At 46.4% G+C, this 18,522-nt stretch overlaps 1 protein-coding gene across 1 annotated transcript in view; it reads right to left on the bottom strand.

The window, feature by feature from the left end:
- Positions 1–18,522, bottom strand: part of STX18 (syntaxin 18) — a 133,669-nt gene that overhangs the window by 9,669 nt on the left and 105,478 nt on the right. Inside the window, exons 6-7 of the mRNA XM_012662855.1 lie at positions 12,844–12,959; positions 6,366–6,454 (exon numbers count right to left, since the gene is read on the bottom strand). Coding sequence (XP_012518309.1) covers positions 6,366–6,454; positions 12,844–12,959 — 205 coding nt within the window. The remainder of the gene's footprint in view (positions 1–6,365; positions 6,455–12,843; positions 12,960–18,522) is intronic.

Here is an 18,522-nt window from a genome sequence, read left to right on the forward strand (position 1 = left end):
ACAAATCCCCATTGTGAATATACTGTTACGGAAATCCTTACTAATCTAATCCTTTTGCTATAGTTTTTAAAAGCAAATCACTCTACAAAGGCCTTTGGGTATAAAATAAGGCCAGGAGAAGCATCTGCATCGCAAAGAGCCAAGCACAGCCGACTGGAGCCCACAGTGGGATCGTCCTAGAAAGCAGTCTGGCCCCCGAGATTCTGGGGCCCACTGCCCGGGCCCTTTCTGGGTTCTTCCAGACGTGCTTTCTCTGTGCCAAATCCCTTTACACTCCTGTGTTGTGACCCTCACCTCGATCCCCACCTGTGCCCCTGTGAACCTGGAGCTTGCCCAGGGTCTGTGCGCAGCTCTTGCTGCGTGGCACTCAGATTCTACCAGTAACTCCTGTGTTCTCGATGTGTGAGCTGTGCTTGGCCACAGACTGCAAGCCCTGCCAGCCTGCCAGCCAGCCAGCCACCAGGGCCTTCCATGGGCCTATTTCAGGGGATGGGGCCAGGGACATCTTTCATACGGATTTAAGAAACAGAAGTCACATTCACGTCTTTAAAAATTATCCCAAACAATACATCAATATATGTAGGTGGCTTTACATGAGGCAAATAAAAGGAACTTTTCTGCTTAGAAAAGAAGGAATTTTCTCAATGTAACATCAGAAAACAATTTGGTTCTACTCAGCCCGACCACAAAACATCTGCTAACTCAAAGGCATTAATATACCTGTATCATAAGTTATAAATGGAAATTTATTGTGCAAATCATACAATACCCTGAAACAATTTTGGAGTATGTAACAACTGTTCCTTTGGGTGAAATAATGACTTAAATTGCCATTATGGGGCTTAATTCATTATTTTACCCTGAGGAAAAATTCCAAAACAGTGATTATGAATTATGACCACAATTTGCTACAGTACTTTCCAATTTAAAACCAATAGTGTGGTATTTCTTTCTCTTTGTTCAGGGTTAAGCCTTTTAAATAAGATTTGGGTTAGTCAGACTATTATTCCCAATTAAGAAAGAAGTTAACTGAACATTAAACAGCCTGTCATAAAAGTACTGGACACCATGGCCTTCTGCCCAAACCTCTGGCAGCGACACAATAAAAATTTGGAAGTTCCGCTGATTCTGATGGCATCAGTCACTGATGCTATGACACTGAAATAGCCGGTGCTACTGGGAATGGTCATGGGAGTTTTCAGACAATGGCTCAGTTAGGTCAGTGGAATGAAGCAGAAGCATGGTGCATCAATGGCCACTTTGGGAAGAAGACGCTTACCCTACAAATGCTTAGTTTTCTCTGCAGTCACTGAATCGCATGCCGCATGTGTGTAGGACACACAGCGATGCAGACTCACAGCATCTTTCTGCTGGCAAGAGCCGCACTCGCTGTGCCCTGCCCTCTGCCGGGTGCTCTACATCCACGACTGCGTCCAGTGCTTGCGACAATTCTGTAGGGTATCGATTCTGACGAAACTGAAGTCAATGAAGCTAATTTTCTCACCCTAACTTAAGATAGTAAGTGGTATAAAGAGGAACCATGGCCGACTCTGTCTAGTCCCAAAGCTCATGTTCTTTCACCATGTCTTAATGGAACCGTAGCACGAGGTCATCATGGACATCCTTGCTGCCACCTTGTCTGGTCCACCTTCCGTGGCTGGTAAGTCGTGTCTACAAAGGCTAATACACCTTTGCTGCTAACCAGTGCCTACAGGAGAAAGGCAAAATCCTCAGACAACCAATTGACTCTATTATTATTCTAGCTAGCTCCTTTATGCAGAGTAGTGGAGTGCATTTAAGAAAAGCCCACCACAGAAAGGTAAATTCTGCTTAAATATAAATGTATTCTTTCTTAATGAAAAGACAGGGCTATACACATTTTTATCTCTAGCAAAGAAATGGGGCAATGTTACAATATTTTGGGGAACATGATTCATCATTTTCATGAGTAAAATTATTATTTATTTTTTTTTTTTTTTTGAGACAGAGTCTCACTTTGTTGCCCGGGCTAGAGTGAGTGCCGTGGCGTCAGCCTAGCTCACAGCAACCTCAGACTCCTAGGCTCAAACAATCCTACTGCCTCAGCCTCCCAAGTAGCTGGGACTACAGGCATGCGCCACCATGCCTGGCTAATTTTTTTTCTATATATTTTTAGCTGTCCAATTAATTTCTTTCTATTTTTGGTAGAGACGGGGTCTCGCTCTTGCTCAGGCTGGTCTCGAACTCCTGAGCTCAAACAATCCGCCCACCTCGGCCTCCCAGAGAGCTAGGATTACAGGCGTGAGCCACCGTGCCCGGCCAGTAAAATTATTTTGTATAAACTGATGAAAAAACTGAGATTCTAAGAAACTTTTGCCATCATTTGGCTATAAGAAGGGAATATGATCCAATTGTTCTTTACTTTCATCTGTCGGCTTTTCTACCTCAGCCTGCCCTCCAGTGGGGTGTCCCCCAGGGTGGTGGAATGTCACCAGGGTGGTGGAATATCCCCAGAGTGGTGTCCACACCCCTTTTTTCTCCCCCGTACGCGTCGTTTCTAGGGAACCTCATCTAAGCCCATGCTTCAAACACCAGATGTAAGACATCTCCTATACACCCGTCTCTAGCCCAACCCCTAGACCCCATGCCCAGACACCTTCCGTGAATGTCCCACAGATGCCTCACACTCACATCTGTGTAAAGTGAAAGTCATCATCCCCTGTCCGGGCCTGGCCTGCCTACCTCCCTCTCTTGATTACCCAAGTGAAAAAGCTCAAGGCTCTTTCCGCCCTCGCACCTGTCCTCCAATGGACCCCAGAGTCTAGTCCACTTCCCCTCCCAGAGCTCTCAAGGTGGCCTTCATTGCGCTCCCTGGTCAAGGCCCTCTCCATCACTCGACTGGACTGGACAGCAATGGCTCACTGGAACCCTTGCTGCCATTGACATGCCATGCACACTGAGGCCTCCAGGTCCCACGTTTACTGGGTTTGGTGAGCACTTAATCAAAGACAGAAGGTGTGTTCTGGAACATGAGAGAGGCTGGAGAGGAAAGCAGGGGCCTCACAGCATACTTTAAAGCATTTGAGTTACTTCCTTAGCTCAGAATTATTTTTGCCTATGAAGGAAAAAGACAGCTCTGCTTATTATTCCAAAGAAAGTACCACAGGTTCTGAAGGAGCATCCTCAAAGCAAGTCCCAGGAAAGTCACAGCCAACAGTACCATCACCGGAATCAGTTTCAAATTTCTAAGGTGATGGTTTTAAAGGTGAAACCACTCAAAGGGGACAAGCAGGTGCGAAACCACATCATGCATGAAATGCCTGTGAAATGCGCTAAGTTCTAGCTGTCCCCTGCGTGCCCTAACGCTGCCGGGCCTGCAGCCTGCACGCCACAGTCCTTCCCTGCATGTGGGCACATGCGACCCAAGAGCCTGAGCACCGCTGACGCTTCTACACTGCACAGAGAGCGGCCGTACCGCCTCTGTTTCACAACCTGTCACCCTGAAGAGGAAAGGCAGGGGGAAGTCAATCTTACAAGCACCCCGTGTGTCTGGCACTGTGTTGCACACATCTCCTGGGCCAGCTCACTCTGTCATTAGTCCCACCTGTGAGGTGGCCATTATTTGCCCATTTCACAGACGAGGAAATGGAAATGGAAGGAAATGGAAGCCTAGAGCAGTGGGCACAGGTGGAGGGCACAGGTGACAGTGATGAGGCCGCGTGTGGGTCCCAGCTGGACAACTGCAGGGCTTGTATTCTTCCCACTAGGGTGTGCTACCGCTTGGCTTCTGGGTTTTTTGTCTTCACTTGTTCATGCCTTTTTAGGAAACAGAAACCCGCCTCAGACCTTTATTTCAGGCAGCGAGAAGAAACAGTGAGTGTGGAGAGCAAGAGGACCCCGAGCCAGTCCCCTGCCCTGGGCAGCCGATGCTCACGAGAGCACATGTGGACCTGGCCTTCCCTGCAGTTTCGCAGCCTGCACACCAGCGCTTGCGACGACACTTCAGTGTGCCTGAGTGGCTGTTCTGACTCCTTTGCAGGCAGGCCCGTGTCAGTCTGCCACGCTACTCCCATGAGGCTCCACTCACCTAGACCACCAGAGTCAGCTGGGGACGTGAGTGAGCTGCGATACAGCAAGAGAAGCACAGGGTTTGGTACAGAGCTCTTGTACAGAGCTCAGCTCAGCTGCTCTACCGGCTCCCTGGCCTTGGGTGGGTGGGGCTTTGCAGTTTTTGTGCCTCATCTTCTTTAACTGTATAGCATGACAATTCCTACTTCACTCGATTGTTATGAAGATTAAACAAGACAGAGCAACACAAAAGGCTTGACACACAGAAGACATTCACAAGTATAAGTAGTAATATTAATACTAACTTAACACTAGAGTATTCTGCTAGTTACTGCTCATGATCCTGCTTTACCATTTAAAACAACCTTAAACTTTCATGTTGTATTTGAAATCATTCATCCATTCAACTAATGGTAATTCCCAAACACTGTTCTAGGCTCTGGGAATACGGCAGTGAAAGCAAGACAAGATTCTGCTCTCGAGCCGGGTGCAGTGGCTCACGCCTGTAATCCTGTAACTCTGGGAGGCCGAGGCGGGAGGATCGCTTCAGCTCAAGAGTTTGAGACTAGCCTGAGCAAGAGTGAGACCCCATCTCTACTAAAAATAGAAAACCCAGCCGGGCACGTGGGGCACCTGCAGTCCCAGCTACTTGGGAGGCTGACGCAGGAGGATCGCTCGAGCCCAGGAGTTCAAGGTTGCAGTGAACTATGATGACGCCACAGCACTCTAGCCAGGTTGACAGAGTGAGACTCTGTCTCAAAAAAAAAAAAAAAGATTCTGCTCTTACGGAGCTTGTGATCTAGTGCAGGGCAAGGGAATAAAGCAGGATAATGGGACAGAATGGCTGGGAGCCACCTCAGGTGGGATGGCCAGGGAAGGCCTCTCTGAGGACATCACATCTGAGACCTGCAAGACCTGACAGCAGGGAGAGAAAGCACTTTCCCGGTGCAGTCATCAGCACCACAGACGCCTCAGTCAGAGGCTCAGGGCTGGGAAAAGACAGGATCCCATTCTCACTCTGCAGAGCTGCGGCCTCAGGCTTCGCCGGTTATCTTCTGGAGTGGCAGTGCTCAACCCCAGTCCCCGGGCCAGTACCAGTCTGTGGCCTACTAGGAACCAGGCTGCACTGCTCCACCTCCTGGCAGATCAGCAGTGGCATTAGATTCTCATAGGAGTACGAACCCTACCGTAAACTGCGCATGCGAGGGATCTCGGTTGCGGCTCCCTATGACAATCTGATGCCTGATGATCTGAGGTGGAGCTGAGGCGGTGATGCTAGTGCTGGGGAGTGGCTGCAAACACAGATTATCGTTAGCAGAGAGGTTGGACTGCACAATAAATTCAATGCGCTTGAATCACCCCGAAACATCCCCGCCATCTGTGGAAAAATTGTCTTCCAGCTCCACCACTGATTAGGGGGTTTAGGCAAGATCCTTTCTTCTTTTTTTTGCCAGTGTTAAAAGGATATGGAATCTGACTTTACCCTGAGCGAGTGAGCGAGCAAATAAATAGATAAACAAACAAATAAATAAAATAAGATGGGAGTGCCCCACCACCTCTTGGTGGGATTATTAAGAAATCATGGAGAAGAGGGGTACCAAAAATTTCGGTCAACTGTCAACTGCTGCACAAATTAAGATGCTGTCATTTGCCAGGTACGGCCACTGGAAAGCATGCTGTGTGTGAGCCATGCTCTCCACCCTTTAGGTAGAGGCCAATGTTCCACCAGGGCAGCTCTAGGAAACATCTGCCCGAGCACAGGAGTGTGCTCCATCTGGCTCCCACCACACCGATGTCCGGGTGATCTGTACACACACACTACTGGACACGAGCCGCAGGAGCCCGTGCCAAATCTATCAGTTTCCTTTTGAAACACACCCAGAGATGATTAACTATAGCAGTCAGCAACTAGTGGACAGGTCACCAAAAGGCAGCGATATTATTTGCTTCTGCAGTCCTGACTTGCCCTTTCTTCACATTACCATAACACTAGCAATTCAAACAATTAAAAAGCACCATAGTGGCAATTATAAAAGACCCATTTAGTCTAGGAGACTATTGTACTGCTGCTGAAAAGACATCTATTATTAGTAAAATTATTCCGAGACAGTTTCTTTAATTATGCTACCTTAAATTTAAAACATGTGAAAAGCATACTACAAATTAGGAAATCAAGTAGAAAAGTGTATATAAAATATATATTTATAATTTTAAAAACTCAGTATAAAAATCAAGAACATGTAGGATGACCACCTATTCAAGGAAATGATGTTACAAAAACCAGTTAGAAATAAATGATGAGGCAGAAATAGCATTACCATTTGTATTTCTTCTGGGGATAATTCATCTTCACCTTTGCCCTCTCCCCAGCTTCCCAATTCAGGTTGTGCTTCGGCTGAAATCTTTTCTGGTGAAAAAAATATTGAAAATAGATAGAAGACCAAATATTCATTTCAGAATAGGTTGGCTTAGGATGTAGGCACATTAAAAACATGAGATGGAACAGAATCTTACAGCTGTCTGTATTTGATTATCCGTTGGCTAATATTCAGGCATTGCAGGTGTGATTCTTCCACAATGTTTAGGCCTTAAATTGCCTATATCTATGCACATGTGTGTGCATGTATGTGATGGGGAGCGGGACCTATGCACAGTTTCAACATTGCTCTGATGTCAGCAATGGCCGCAAACTAAATGGACATTCTTCAGAACCAGTTTAAAGTGTTTTACTTCAAGACACATTTATGCTTACACTCCTCCCTCTACTTTTAGAGACTGAGGAAACATGAATATTTTCATTGTAAAAAAATACATATATATGAATATAAATGAATAAATACAGGAAGTGATACATCATTCCCCAATCCTATTCCTCTATCAGAAGTTAACTGCTCTGATGTAGCTTCACAGACTTTATTTGAGCATATTCACATGCAAAGATGTGCCAGTCCCTGTTCCTGAAACTCAGAAACAGTACATAGGTTTGTGTGTACAGTGGCTTGTTTTTTGCAAAGACATCAGTGGTAACATATTGTTCTAAAATGTGTTCTATATGATTTATCAGTATATCTTGGAGATCATTCTAGGTCAGTCCATATAGACCTAACTCATTCTTTTAAATTGCTGCATAATATTCCATTGTAAGGATACACTATTCTTTTGCTGTTGTTGGGTAATAATGTTGTTTACTCCCAGGATGAAAGACAACAGAACACTCTCATATGAACAGTCCTGTTTTGCTTCTAATGCCCCTTGACCAATCTGGAAAAATGTGTCTAACCAGCCTGGAGTCCAGTTACTGGACATATGAGGTCCCTAAAGAGTTTGGGATGGACACACAGACCCCTAATATTCGTTGAGGGGTTTTTATGGTGCCCGGCTTTGAGGATATACTATTCTTCATGTAACCGTAACTCCACTGATAATCCTCCAGTCATTGCAGATTTTCACTAGCACGGTGGTGCTGTGCCCCAGTCCGTGCTTTGTGTGCATGCTGGAGCACTTCTCTAGGACAGGCGCCTCAGCATGGAACTGCTGAGGGGGAGTGTACAAACATTTTAATCTCGAGAACTTTTTGAGCATGATCACATAAACGCGTGATGGTAACAATGCCAGAGGCTCCTAGAAAGACTGCTGCCACTCGGGACGACGTGAGAGAGATCTGTACGTTCATGAATGGGGTAGGGGTGGGAGCAGAGGGGAGAGGGAGGGCAGGGATTCATCCATAGGTCACTCTGTGTCTGCCTGTCTTAGCCATGCCTCTGGGCTTATCAGTGGGTTGCCAAGTACTCAAAGACAAATATTGCCTCTTTTTCCTTTCTTCCTCAAGCTCAGGAAATTTCCCATAGTTGATCTTAGCCCCATGAGATGGGGACAAGTCCAGGGTTTTTTAATAGGGGAAAAGAATATAATGATAGTAACAATTTAGGGAAAGCAGATTAAGCAGGACATGTATGCAAGTTATAATCATTATTGGGACTATGTCTTCACAAAGAAAAAAATCTCTGTGTCATCCATGACTTAGTGCAGGCTTTTAAAAAAAATGGCTGTTTTGGCCAGAACTGTCATTATGGAAAAACACGTTTATAAAAGACTGGCGGAAAGCATCTTTAGATTGGGTGTTTTTCTGAGAAGATGTTCTTCGGGCAGGAACACTGGTACTTTTCATCCACCTGCTACCCCACCCCAAGAGCTCACTGTCTCCAACTTGTCCTCACTATGGTACTCACTACAAGCTTTAACTGTTGTTGATTTTACCAAGGGTAAAAACACCAAAATTAGAAACACAGAAACCTTATTCATACCTGAACCAAGCATAGATTAACTCTGAGTTAGAGTGAGAAAGTTCTGTTAGCAGAACTCATAGTCTACAACATGCTTAAGTCTGTGGCCATCTGAAGCCTTCTTGACTTGCTGTTCTCAGAATCTGCTAGAAGCACAGCGCTCACCACTCCAGACTGCCAGTGCCCCGGTGCCAACATAGCCAAGTCCAGACTCCTTGGTCAGGCATTCAAGGACTTCTGTGCCCTGGCCCCGACTCACCTTTCCAACCTTATGCCCTACTCCTTCTCCTCCCCTGTCCTGTGCCACCAAGCCCCAGGTGCCCTCTCCCTGACTCCATCCCAATCTCCCTGCGTTCTGGCCTCTGGGCGCTGTCTGTGTTGCTCCCTCTGTCTAGAGCAGACTCCCTTCTCAGTGCTGCCTCCCTTGAAGTCGCCCTGACACTCTGCCTAAACTCTGAACTCTGTCCTATCACCTCTGCCCCCCACTTAGGACACTACTTACTTTCTGCCGGGGGCTGGCATCTTATCCTTCCTGTCAACTGTGAGCTCCCTAAGTGCAGGAACCACGAGTCACTTGAGAAAAAAGATGGTAAGGATTCACAGACAACCACACCCCTCCTAGTGCTAGGGGAAATCGACATCAGGAAACAAATTACAAATGGGTATGAGAAGATCTCATCCTGACTGGGCAGGAATGCTGAAGAAAAAGACCTAAACATCAGATATGGACAGGAGGTCAGCTGTGACCACAGAGGTGCTTAACGTTGCTAACTAAATGAAAAAATAACAAACGTAGTGCCTTTTAAAAATAGGAGTATGACAGGCAAGACGCTGTTCTCTGCCTGGAACTAAACCACCTCATCTTATACCAAAATATATTTTGTCTAAGATACATTGCAAGTTTCGAAAGAAAAATGAAAAAACTGAAACGCAAAGATAAATAAAGAACACTGTCCATATAGCCCAGGTTAAAAACATCTTTTTGGTAACTGTAGATGAACTTAGAAAAACGTCCATACAGGATGAAATCATCTTCCAACTAGCACAAAGGAAAGGGCAGATACACAGCATGTTAAAGAGATTTACCTGCCAGCGTCAAGGCTGGGATGGAGAGGGAACGTCAAAGGCCCTAGAAAGCAGGGCAGCACCATGGAAGCCAGTGCAGCCTCTGCCCTGGGCTGGCCCTGGCCTGCATCTCCCTTCCTATACCTTCTTCTCAGGGGATGTATCCAGGCTCACGGCTCTGAACTGCCTATTTCCAGCCCTGAGTTCTTCCCGTTCACTCCAACATTGACTCACTGTTTCCACCTGCATGTCAAACAGGCATCTCAGATCTAACCCGTGTGAATCAGAACTGCAATTCCATTCCCTGCCCACTCCTCCCAGCTTGCTGCCAAACCTCCAGCCGTCCTTGGCTCAGGCAGCGATGCCACCTTCCATCCAGTTGCTCCAGCCCCAAACCTACCACTGTCCTTGCTCACTCTCTGTCCCACACGTCTCCCTGCCTACTGCTAGCTCATCTCAGGCTCCAGAGCACAAGCTGGGTTGCACACCTCCACCTCCATCCAGGCCCCGCCTCCCTCACTGCAGACACCATCGCCCCGTGGCTGGGCCATGGGGCAGCTGACATGTCTAGCTGCCTCCATCCCAACTCCTCACATCAGTCACAGGGATTTAAAATGTGAACCAGACCGAGTCTCTCTCCAGCTGAAAAACCTCCAGGGGCTTCTCACTGCACTTAGAATCAAAGCCAGACCCTATGCTCCCCGGTAGGACCAAGCCTCTCCCTGCCTGCTGTCTTTTCTCATCCGCCTTTCCTGCGCCCTGCCCCAACCCTTCCTCCTGAGTGTGTGTGCACAAGTGTCTGTGTGTACGTACATGTGCTTAAATACGCCAAGCTCATTTCTCCCTCCTATGGCTTTTCACTGCCTGGAGAGCTTTCATCTGTGTGAGGCTCTGATTTCTCCACATCTTCGCTAAGGCTTGGTGTCATTGGCCCTCTTCATTCTAGCCACCCTCGGGGTGTGAGCTGGTGTTTCACTGTGGTTGTGCTTTGTAATTTCTTGATGACTAATGATGTTGAACATCTTTTCACATGCTTATTGATCATTTGTATATCTTCCCTGGAGAAAATTTTACTTAGATCCTTTGTCCATTTGTTAATTGGTTTGTCCTTTTATTATTGAGTTATAAGTTTTTTCTATATTCTGGATACAAGTCCCTTATTAGATGATTTGTAAATATATTCTCCCATTCTGTGGACTGTCTTTTCACTTTCTTCATGGTGTCCTTTGACCCCACGACTACCGTTTATCCTCCCCACATCCTTGAAGGTAGGTATTATCACCCCCAGTTTTAAAATGGGAAACCAGGTGCTCCAAAGTGCCAGGAAGAGCTGGGGGTGGGATCCAGACTGCCTCCAAAGAGGCCCCTTCACTATCCCACCTGTCTCCGCAGGCTGGGAAGTGTAACCCGAGTGCTCTCCTTCAGTGCTGGGTGGGCTACTTTAGTCAGGAGATGACCTTGTGATTATAAAGTATCTAACTAATGACTTTAAGGTAAAAACGTAAGCCGTGAAGAACAACGTTCCTTCACTCTGACCATTTGTTTTCTACCATCCAGAGGCAACACGTTTCTCTAACATCAGGCAATACTTCCGCAGCAGCAAAAAGCAATCAGTGTTCCACACAGGGTCTCCACTCGGTCACTTGTTTTTTCAGCGAATACTGACTGAATGCCTCCTATGTGCCAGGCATTGTTCTGGGTACCAGTGTTATGGTAGTAAACAAAATACAGAAATTCCTGTCCTCACGGAACTTACGTTTGAATAGGAGAGACAGATAATAAAGATTAATTAATAAAAAATTTATAAAAATTAATAAAACACATAGAAGGTTAGTGACAAGTGCCAGGGAGAAAGAGAAAGTAGGCAGACAGGAAGTATCAGGAAGGCTCGGTCCTTTTTTTTCTTCTTTCCAGCTACCTTCACTCCTCGGGGATCTCAGCCTGTCTCAAGGGTTCAGTGCTACCTACAGACCTGTCTCCTGACCTCTTGACTCCCCTGTGAATCCAACTCCCTGCTCAGCATCTCTGCCGGGCATCTCAACATTCACGGCCCCCACACCGAGCTCTCAACCCACCTAGTCCCCAGCCTGCCCCACAGCCTTCCGCGTCTCAGCAAGGGCAGCTCCTTCCTTCCAGCTCCCAGAGACACAGCAGCCCTCCCTGACTCCTCTCCTTCTCAGGGAGCAAATTCGGTAGCTCTGCTTTCAAATGCTGTCTAGCACTCTACCACTCCCCGCACCTCTTCTACCATGCTTGGTGTGGTCCACCATTACGTTATTTTTGGGTGATGCTATTTCTCTCTGTGTTCCCCTAACGATCTATCTCAACAGAGCAACCTGAGGGATCCTGCTAACACGTGGTCAGGTGACAGTGCTCTGTGCACACCTGCCCATGGTTTCCCATCTCATGCAAAGGAAAAGTCACAGTCCTTCTGTGGCCTGGAGGGTCCCCAGGACCTCATGCCTGGTGCTTCCCAGCCCTGTGGCCTTCTGCCCACCCTACTCTCCAGCCTCAAGGCTGCTCCCGCCTGCAGCCTCTGCACTGCTTGTTCTCCGTCTGGAACACTCTTCCCCAGGTGGCCACATGGCTCATACCCTCACTTCCCTCAGGTCTTTACTAAAATATCTAGGTTACTACCTCTGTTACAGGCCAAAGTTCTCATATTACTGTGAAACTCTTTCACAGCCTGTAGCATAACTGCATAGCCACCTGTAGAATCATTTAACGCGTCCCCCCAGTGGACTGTAAGCAGAGGTGTCTATTTTCTGCTTACTACTGTGTCCCTGGCACCTGGCACAGTGGTATTCAGTGTGGGCGTGGGGCCCAAGCCAGGGCAGGCTGGCTAAAATATCTTCACGTGCAATTTACTCTCAGCTGGGCCCAAGAATCTGTACTGGCTTCTCCCCACTCTTATCAGCCCTAATACTGTTTCTTGAATGAATGAATGGATGTGTGTGCTGTGTCTGGCATGAGGGAATTTAGTTACAATACCCTGACATACTGTCTTCTGAGAAACAGCGCCCATTACTTTGTTATGGGCCATGTCGTATCCGTGATGACAGGAAGCACATAAACCCAGACTTGCATTTTCTCCCATTGGCTTGACTGGCTGTGGAAGGCCACTAAGATGGCACGCCGCACCCTGAAGCAGGCCTGGTGGCTCCACACGGGGGCAGTGCTGACACCACAGTGCCCAGCGCCAGCAGGCCCTTTCTTCTGGACGATGCCAGTTCCCAGGTGCCTGGAGAATCTTCCCATCCTGCCTCTGCAGCAGTCATTAAGCTCTGTGACAGAAAAAAAGGCTGCCACCTCCTTACACTTCCTTTGCTTTATGCAAATACAAACACTCCAACATATCTGGAACCACGTTCCTTTTTCCCTATGTTGTATTCTTGCAAACATGTCATAAGGAAGAAATTTAAGACAATATTTTTATTTTAATTCAAACCTGGATATTCCTCAGTGGTAGGTTTTTCTTCAGAGTCTTTTGAAGGATTCTGTGACACTTTCTCAGAAGATGTGGATTCTCTTGATTTTGTATTTGGTTCTGGTTCCAGCTTAGATCTAGAAATGAATAATCAGCAGTCAACTACTTTACTGCCATAACATGGATTCCTTTTTGACAACAGAAGGGAATCAAATGTGACCCTGCACTTTGCTCTGTGACTCTCTACAGGGGAGCAGAGTTGCTGCCTCTGGGCCCACGGGCCACCTGGACATACCTCCACCGGGGCACTTATTACAAGGTGCTGGCATTGCTGTCTGCAGGGTAGAGACTGTGCAACCCCTCTGCATTCCCAGCCACAGCACAGTGACGAACATACAGGGGGAGGGAGCAGTCAGTATGTGCTGAAGATACCCCACAGATTGGACACTGCACTCAACACGTGGGCAGTGAAAGCTGACTGTCCCATGTTCAACAAACCCAGAAAACTAGATTTACACTAATCCAGTAGTTTACACTAATGCAAAAGTACTGCTGAATATATATATGCACACATATTAACATACGCCCATACACATATATAAGCAACATGTTAAAACAATGTAACTATGAAAGCACACGTCCTCAAATAAACATTCCCCTGCCTCTTTCCCCACTGGGCTCCTTCCCATGCTATGTCTCCTTGTCCACCTATAGGGCTCGGCCCAATCTCACCTTCTCAGAGAAGCCTTCTCTGACTTTCCTATCCAAGAAAGGCCCCTCCTGTTCCTCTTTACCTGTTTTCTCCACAACAGTTATCACAGTTTCTAACGCTTTGTTAATTATTTGTCGACTGTCAGCCTTGCTCCACTGAGCGTACATTCTGTAAGGAGGGTCTTTGCCTTGCTTGTTGCTTAGCCCTAGATCCTGGATCAGTGCCTGGCATTCAGTGTTTAATAAATATATGTTGAATGAATGAATGCATTATAAATACCAGTAAATGACTAATAAGAGAAAAAAATTTGGTTATGAAACAGGCCTTGTAACAGCTTTACTAGAATCTACATAACTATGAAAATTATAGACAGAGTGCTAAAAACATCTAGGATAAATTCCATATTGTTAGGCAGAGAGACTATAATTAAAAAAACAATGTAAATACATATTAGATGATATTACTAGTGGCAGCTAACATTTACTGAGGGCTTATGTACTGGACATTTTTCTAAGCACCTTATATGGATACATTTATTTAATTCCAAAACATCCCCATAAGGTAGGTGCTAGTATTAAAGACCTTTTTACAAAGGAGGAAACAAGGTATATAGAAGTTAGAAAACTTGCCCAGTTCATAGCATAGTCAGCAAATGGCTGGGCTGGGACATGACCTCAGGGAATCCAGCTCTGGACCTCTCGCTCCTAACGACTGCTCCATGCAGGGTATATGCTAACCATCATATTCCATGGGAAAGAACTACGTGGCTGTCTCTAAGACAGAATTATTTCATATTTCTACTGGCCATGTGTGAGAGCACCAGCTGCTCCACACACTCCCCAACATCCGCCATCTTTAATTTAGCTGGTCTAGTCAGTATGAAATGGTATTTTGTGGGTTTTTATTTATTTTATTGTGAAACAATCGCACAAAGTAAAGTCTGTAGTACAAAGAACCCTTTTTTCCTGAACCACTGGAGAGCAAGTTGCCAACCTGATCCCCTTTACCTTCGGATATTTTCTATTCCCTAAAAAGAAGAGCATTCCTGGACATGGCAAGAATATAACCATCAAAAGCAGGAAATTTATATTCCTACATTACTTTTAGCTTTTCCTCAGACTCCATTCTATTTTGACCAGTTATCTCAATAACATCCTTTATAACAATAAGATCCAGTTTAGAATCACACATTACATCTAATTGCTATTTTTCCTCAGTCTCCTTCATTTGGAACAATTGTCTAGTCTTCTAGAGCTTCATAGCCCGATGTACAGTAACGTGCCAGTTACTCTGTAAGAGGTCTCTCACATTGAGTTTGATATTTCCTTATTGTTGGATTCAGGTTATGCGTCTTTGGCAGAAATAACAAAAGCCACACTGCTTCCCTTTTTTGGTTGCATTCTAGCGGGTTGTGTGTGATTTCATTTTGCCCATTTGACGGAGGTGGTGGCTGCCAGGCTCTCCCATGGGAAAGTTATCTTTCCCCCTTCGTAATTAATAAGTATGGGGGAGGGCTTTGACACTACGTATCTATTTCAAACTTTCAAGTTATTCAATTATTTATTCCTATCCAAACTCATAATGTCCTATTTCAGTCAATAGATTATAATCTACTACTATCATTTATTTTTATGCTCAAGTTGTCTCCAATTTGGCCAGTAGAAGTCCCTTCAAATTGACTGCTGTGTCCTTTAGATATGTCCCCATAATTATCAGAGCCCTTCTTTACTTTGCGATATAACCAAATGTTCTAGGCTCATTTTACATGTTCCCTGCCGCAGCCTAAGAATCAGCCATTTCTCCAAAAGGCCTGGGTCTCTGAGGGTGAAATTGGTATCTAGGAGCCAAGATCTTGGTAGAAGTAAGCTTATTGCTACTGTGGTGTCACTGCTTCTAGGCCTTCTCAGTGGCCAGAGATTGTGAATGTGTGCATGTATTTTCATACATATACATACACACACTTACAACCATATTCATTGCTATGTTGATCTTAGCAATTGAAAACCATGAATTCACACCAGTATCTTTCATTCCAATGTGCGACCACAGGGTTCATTCTGGCTTTTCACCTTTTACTTCTATAGTGAGAAATCTGGCTTCTAATATCCTTCTGTATTTACTATTTGGTCAGTTCCCCTCTATGTAACCCACTCCCCGTCTCTACCGGGTCTCTTCCCTGATGCCGATCTGCCCCTCTCCTTGCCTGGGCTCTGCCTGCCCATGCTGCCACCTTGCTACCCCAGCTCGGGCTGGGCTCTGATGCTGTACTGCGAAAACGCTGCTCCCCACCACTGCAGACACCCTCCTTCCCACCCCCACTTCATGGCTGCAGAACTGAATTGTTAGGAAAGCAGAGGGCTTGGTAGACTTTTAAATAAGGGCTCCTTTAATGTCTGTCATCCTTTGTGTCCAGACTATGCTAATGTGCCAGTTTTCAATTTAAAATGACTAAAAGACTGCAGTGCGGCAGACTTAGACAAAGTTGAATGGGTTTTTTTTTAAGTGATAAAAAAAGACTATACACAGAATGTCTACTGAAATCCTCATAGAAATTACAAATTAACTAGTTGAAGACAATTAGAAAAAGAGCAATTTTTTGGAAGTCATCAAAAGATCCATTTATGCCCCTTGATTTATTTAAATTGATTTCTCTAACTGAAGGCTAAGCATTTCAGAACTGTAATCAACACAGTTTCTACCTGGCCAACATCTGTTTTCAGGTCCCTTATTTGAAAAACCTCAGGATTCTACTTAAAATTTAAAAAGAACAGGAGATAGAAAAAAGGAGAAGAGACAGACTTTTTAGTATTGAAACAAGAAAATATGGGGGAGGTCTTTGCAAACCTTAAATAAAGCCCTATGCAAATATTAGACAGAAGTGATATTTAAGATTTAAGCACAGCTCATACACAGGCATACCTTGTTTTATTGCGCTTGGCTTTATTGCCTTCCAGATATTGTGTCCTTTTTTTCCCGAAAAAACAGATCAAAGATTTGTGGCAACCCTCCATTGAACAAATCCATTGGTGCCATTTTTTCAACAGCATGTGCTCACTTTGTGTCTCTGTGTCACATTTTGGTAATTCTTGCAACATTTACAACTTTATTATTATATCTGTTATGGTGATCTGTGATCAGTGAGTGATCTTTGATGTTACTATTGTATTTGTTTTGGGGTACCATGAACCACAAACATATAACAAACTTAATCAAAAAATGTATGTGTTCTGACTGCTCCCCTGACTAGCTGTTATGCTCCTCCTCAGGCTGCCTTAGTCCCTGAGACATAACAGTATTAAAATTAGGCCAATTGGAGGAGCCAAGATGGCAGACGAGAAAAGACGCCAGAGTGTCTCTGCAAAAAAGACAAATTTTAGAAGAAAGAGAAAAAAATAAACTAGCAGAGAAACATAGATCAGGTGAGGGTCGGAAGGAAGGGTGCCTGAAACTACAGGAGACTCCACGGGAAGATGTCGTGGAGGAGAACTGGAAGGAGAAAGGTCCTGAGAGGCTTGGAGACCAGCGACAAGGGTAGGTGGAGCAGATAACTTCCCCCTCTCTTGCATCTCGGACTGCTGGTGGACTCCTGAGCGGTTGGAGAGAACTGCCGACACCAGCCCAGGGACGGCCGCCGCCAGTGAGCAGTGGCCTCTTGCGGACTCAGCGCCAGGCTCCCAGCCCCCTCGGGGCACCTCCCCGCGTGCAGACCCGAGCCTATCGGCAGACGCCATAATGCTCCATTCTCTCGTTCCCCCTCCCTACCCGTGCGTGCCCAGAGAGACAATTTAGCCATCACACGGAGGCATCTCCAAGAAACGGGACCTTTCCTTTTGGGGCCCTACAGCAGACTGAGGGGTACTCAGACTGTGAGCTCCCTACCTGCCAGCCCTCCCAGGTGCTACTTGCCTGGGGACTCCAGGAGAGCGGGGCAAATCCCGAGGTGGAGTGAAATCAATCCAGCTTGGGCACCCTGTAGGTGATTCAAGACCAGCACCCCTCCCCTGGCAGGATCAGGGATTGATCTCCAGGACCCAGGAGACAGGTCGGCAGACCAGACCGCGTACACCCAGGTCACGATCGCACTGCCCCGGGGCACAGAAGAGAGATCTGTGAAAGAACCTACTGAGGAGTGTGTGCCTTCAGGGGCAGATCAGCGTGCCTGAGCGGCAACCCTCTTCCCAAGAGGGCTGTGCACCCAGCTGAGACTGCGATCCTGGGTAGGGAATCTCCCAGCCCACATCACAGCCAGGGGAGATCCACCAGCCTGAGGTCCCCCTTGCTGGCAGAGGCCTGGGAGAGGCCACGGAGAGGGAGAGGGTGGAGAGGAGCGAGACCTGCTCCAGAGTGCAGGTCTCAGACAGCCCCACACCCCAAACCCAGACTTTCATCTGAGCGGAGCCATTTCAGCCCTTCCCGGAAGCTTTGCACAGAAGCAAAGAACAGACCTTTGATCCCTGCTAAAACAGTTGTGGAGCCTGAGGGCAGGCTTACCCAACCTAGCCCCGCCCAGACTCACTCCTGGTCCTGCCCCCACTGAGGTGGAGAATAAGGACACACCTGGAAGTCCCAGGGCCCCACCCACCACCCGAGGTACAAGAGGGCCTCTCTAGAGGAAAAAGAGCTAGCTACAGGACACGAACACAGCACTGCAGTTCGCTCCTCCCTGCAAGTGCCACCTACTGACAGGGAGGTCATCCTGAACACCCTTTTACTGCATCTACTGATTCATCATAAAGGGTGTGGTCGAATCTCACCCACAAACACCACCTACTGGCTCAGAGACTAAACGGGGTGTGTCAGTATCCAAACAAAAATCTAAAGGCAAGAAGGAACAACTGATCCAGATGGGAAGGAACCAGCGAAAGAACTCTGGAAGTATGAAGACTCAAATGTAAAGCACACCCCCAAAGAAGAACAACAGCTCCCCAGCAATGGACATTAACCAAACTCAGAACACTAAAATGACAGAAGAAGAATTTCAAACATGG

Source organism: Propithecus coquereli, unplaced genomic scaffold (assembly GCF_000956105.1).
Source record: "Propithecus coquereli isolate 6110/MARCELLA unplaced genomic scaffold, Pcoq_1.0 Scaffold785, whole genome shotgun sequence".
Lineage (NCBI taxonomy): Eukaryota > Metazoa > Chordata > Mammalia > Primates > Indriidae > Propithecus > Propithecus coquereli.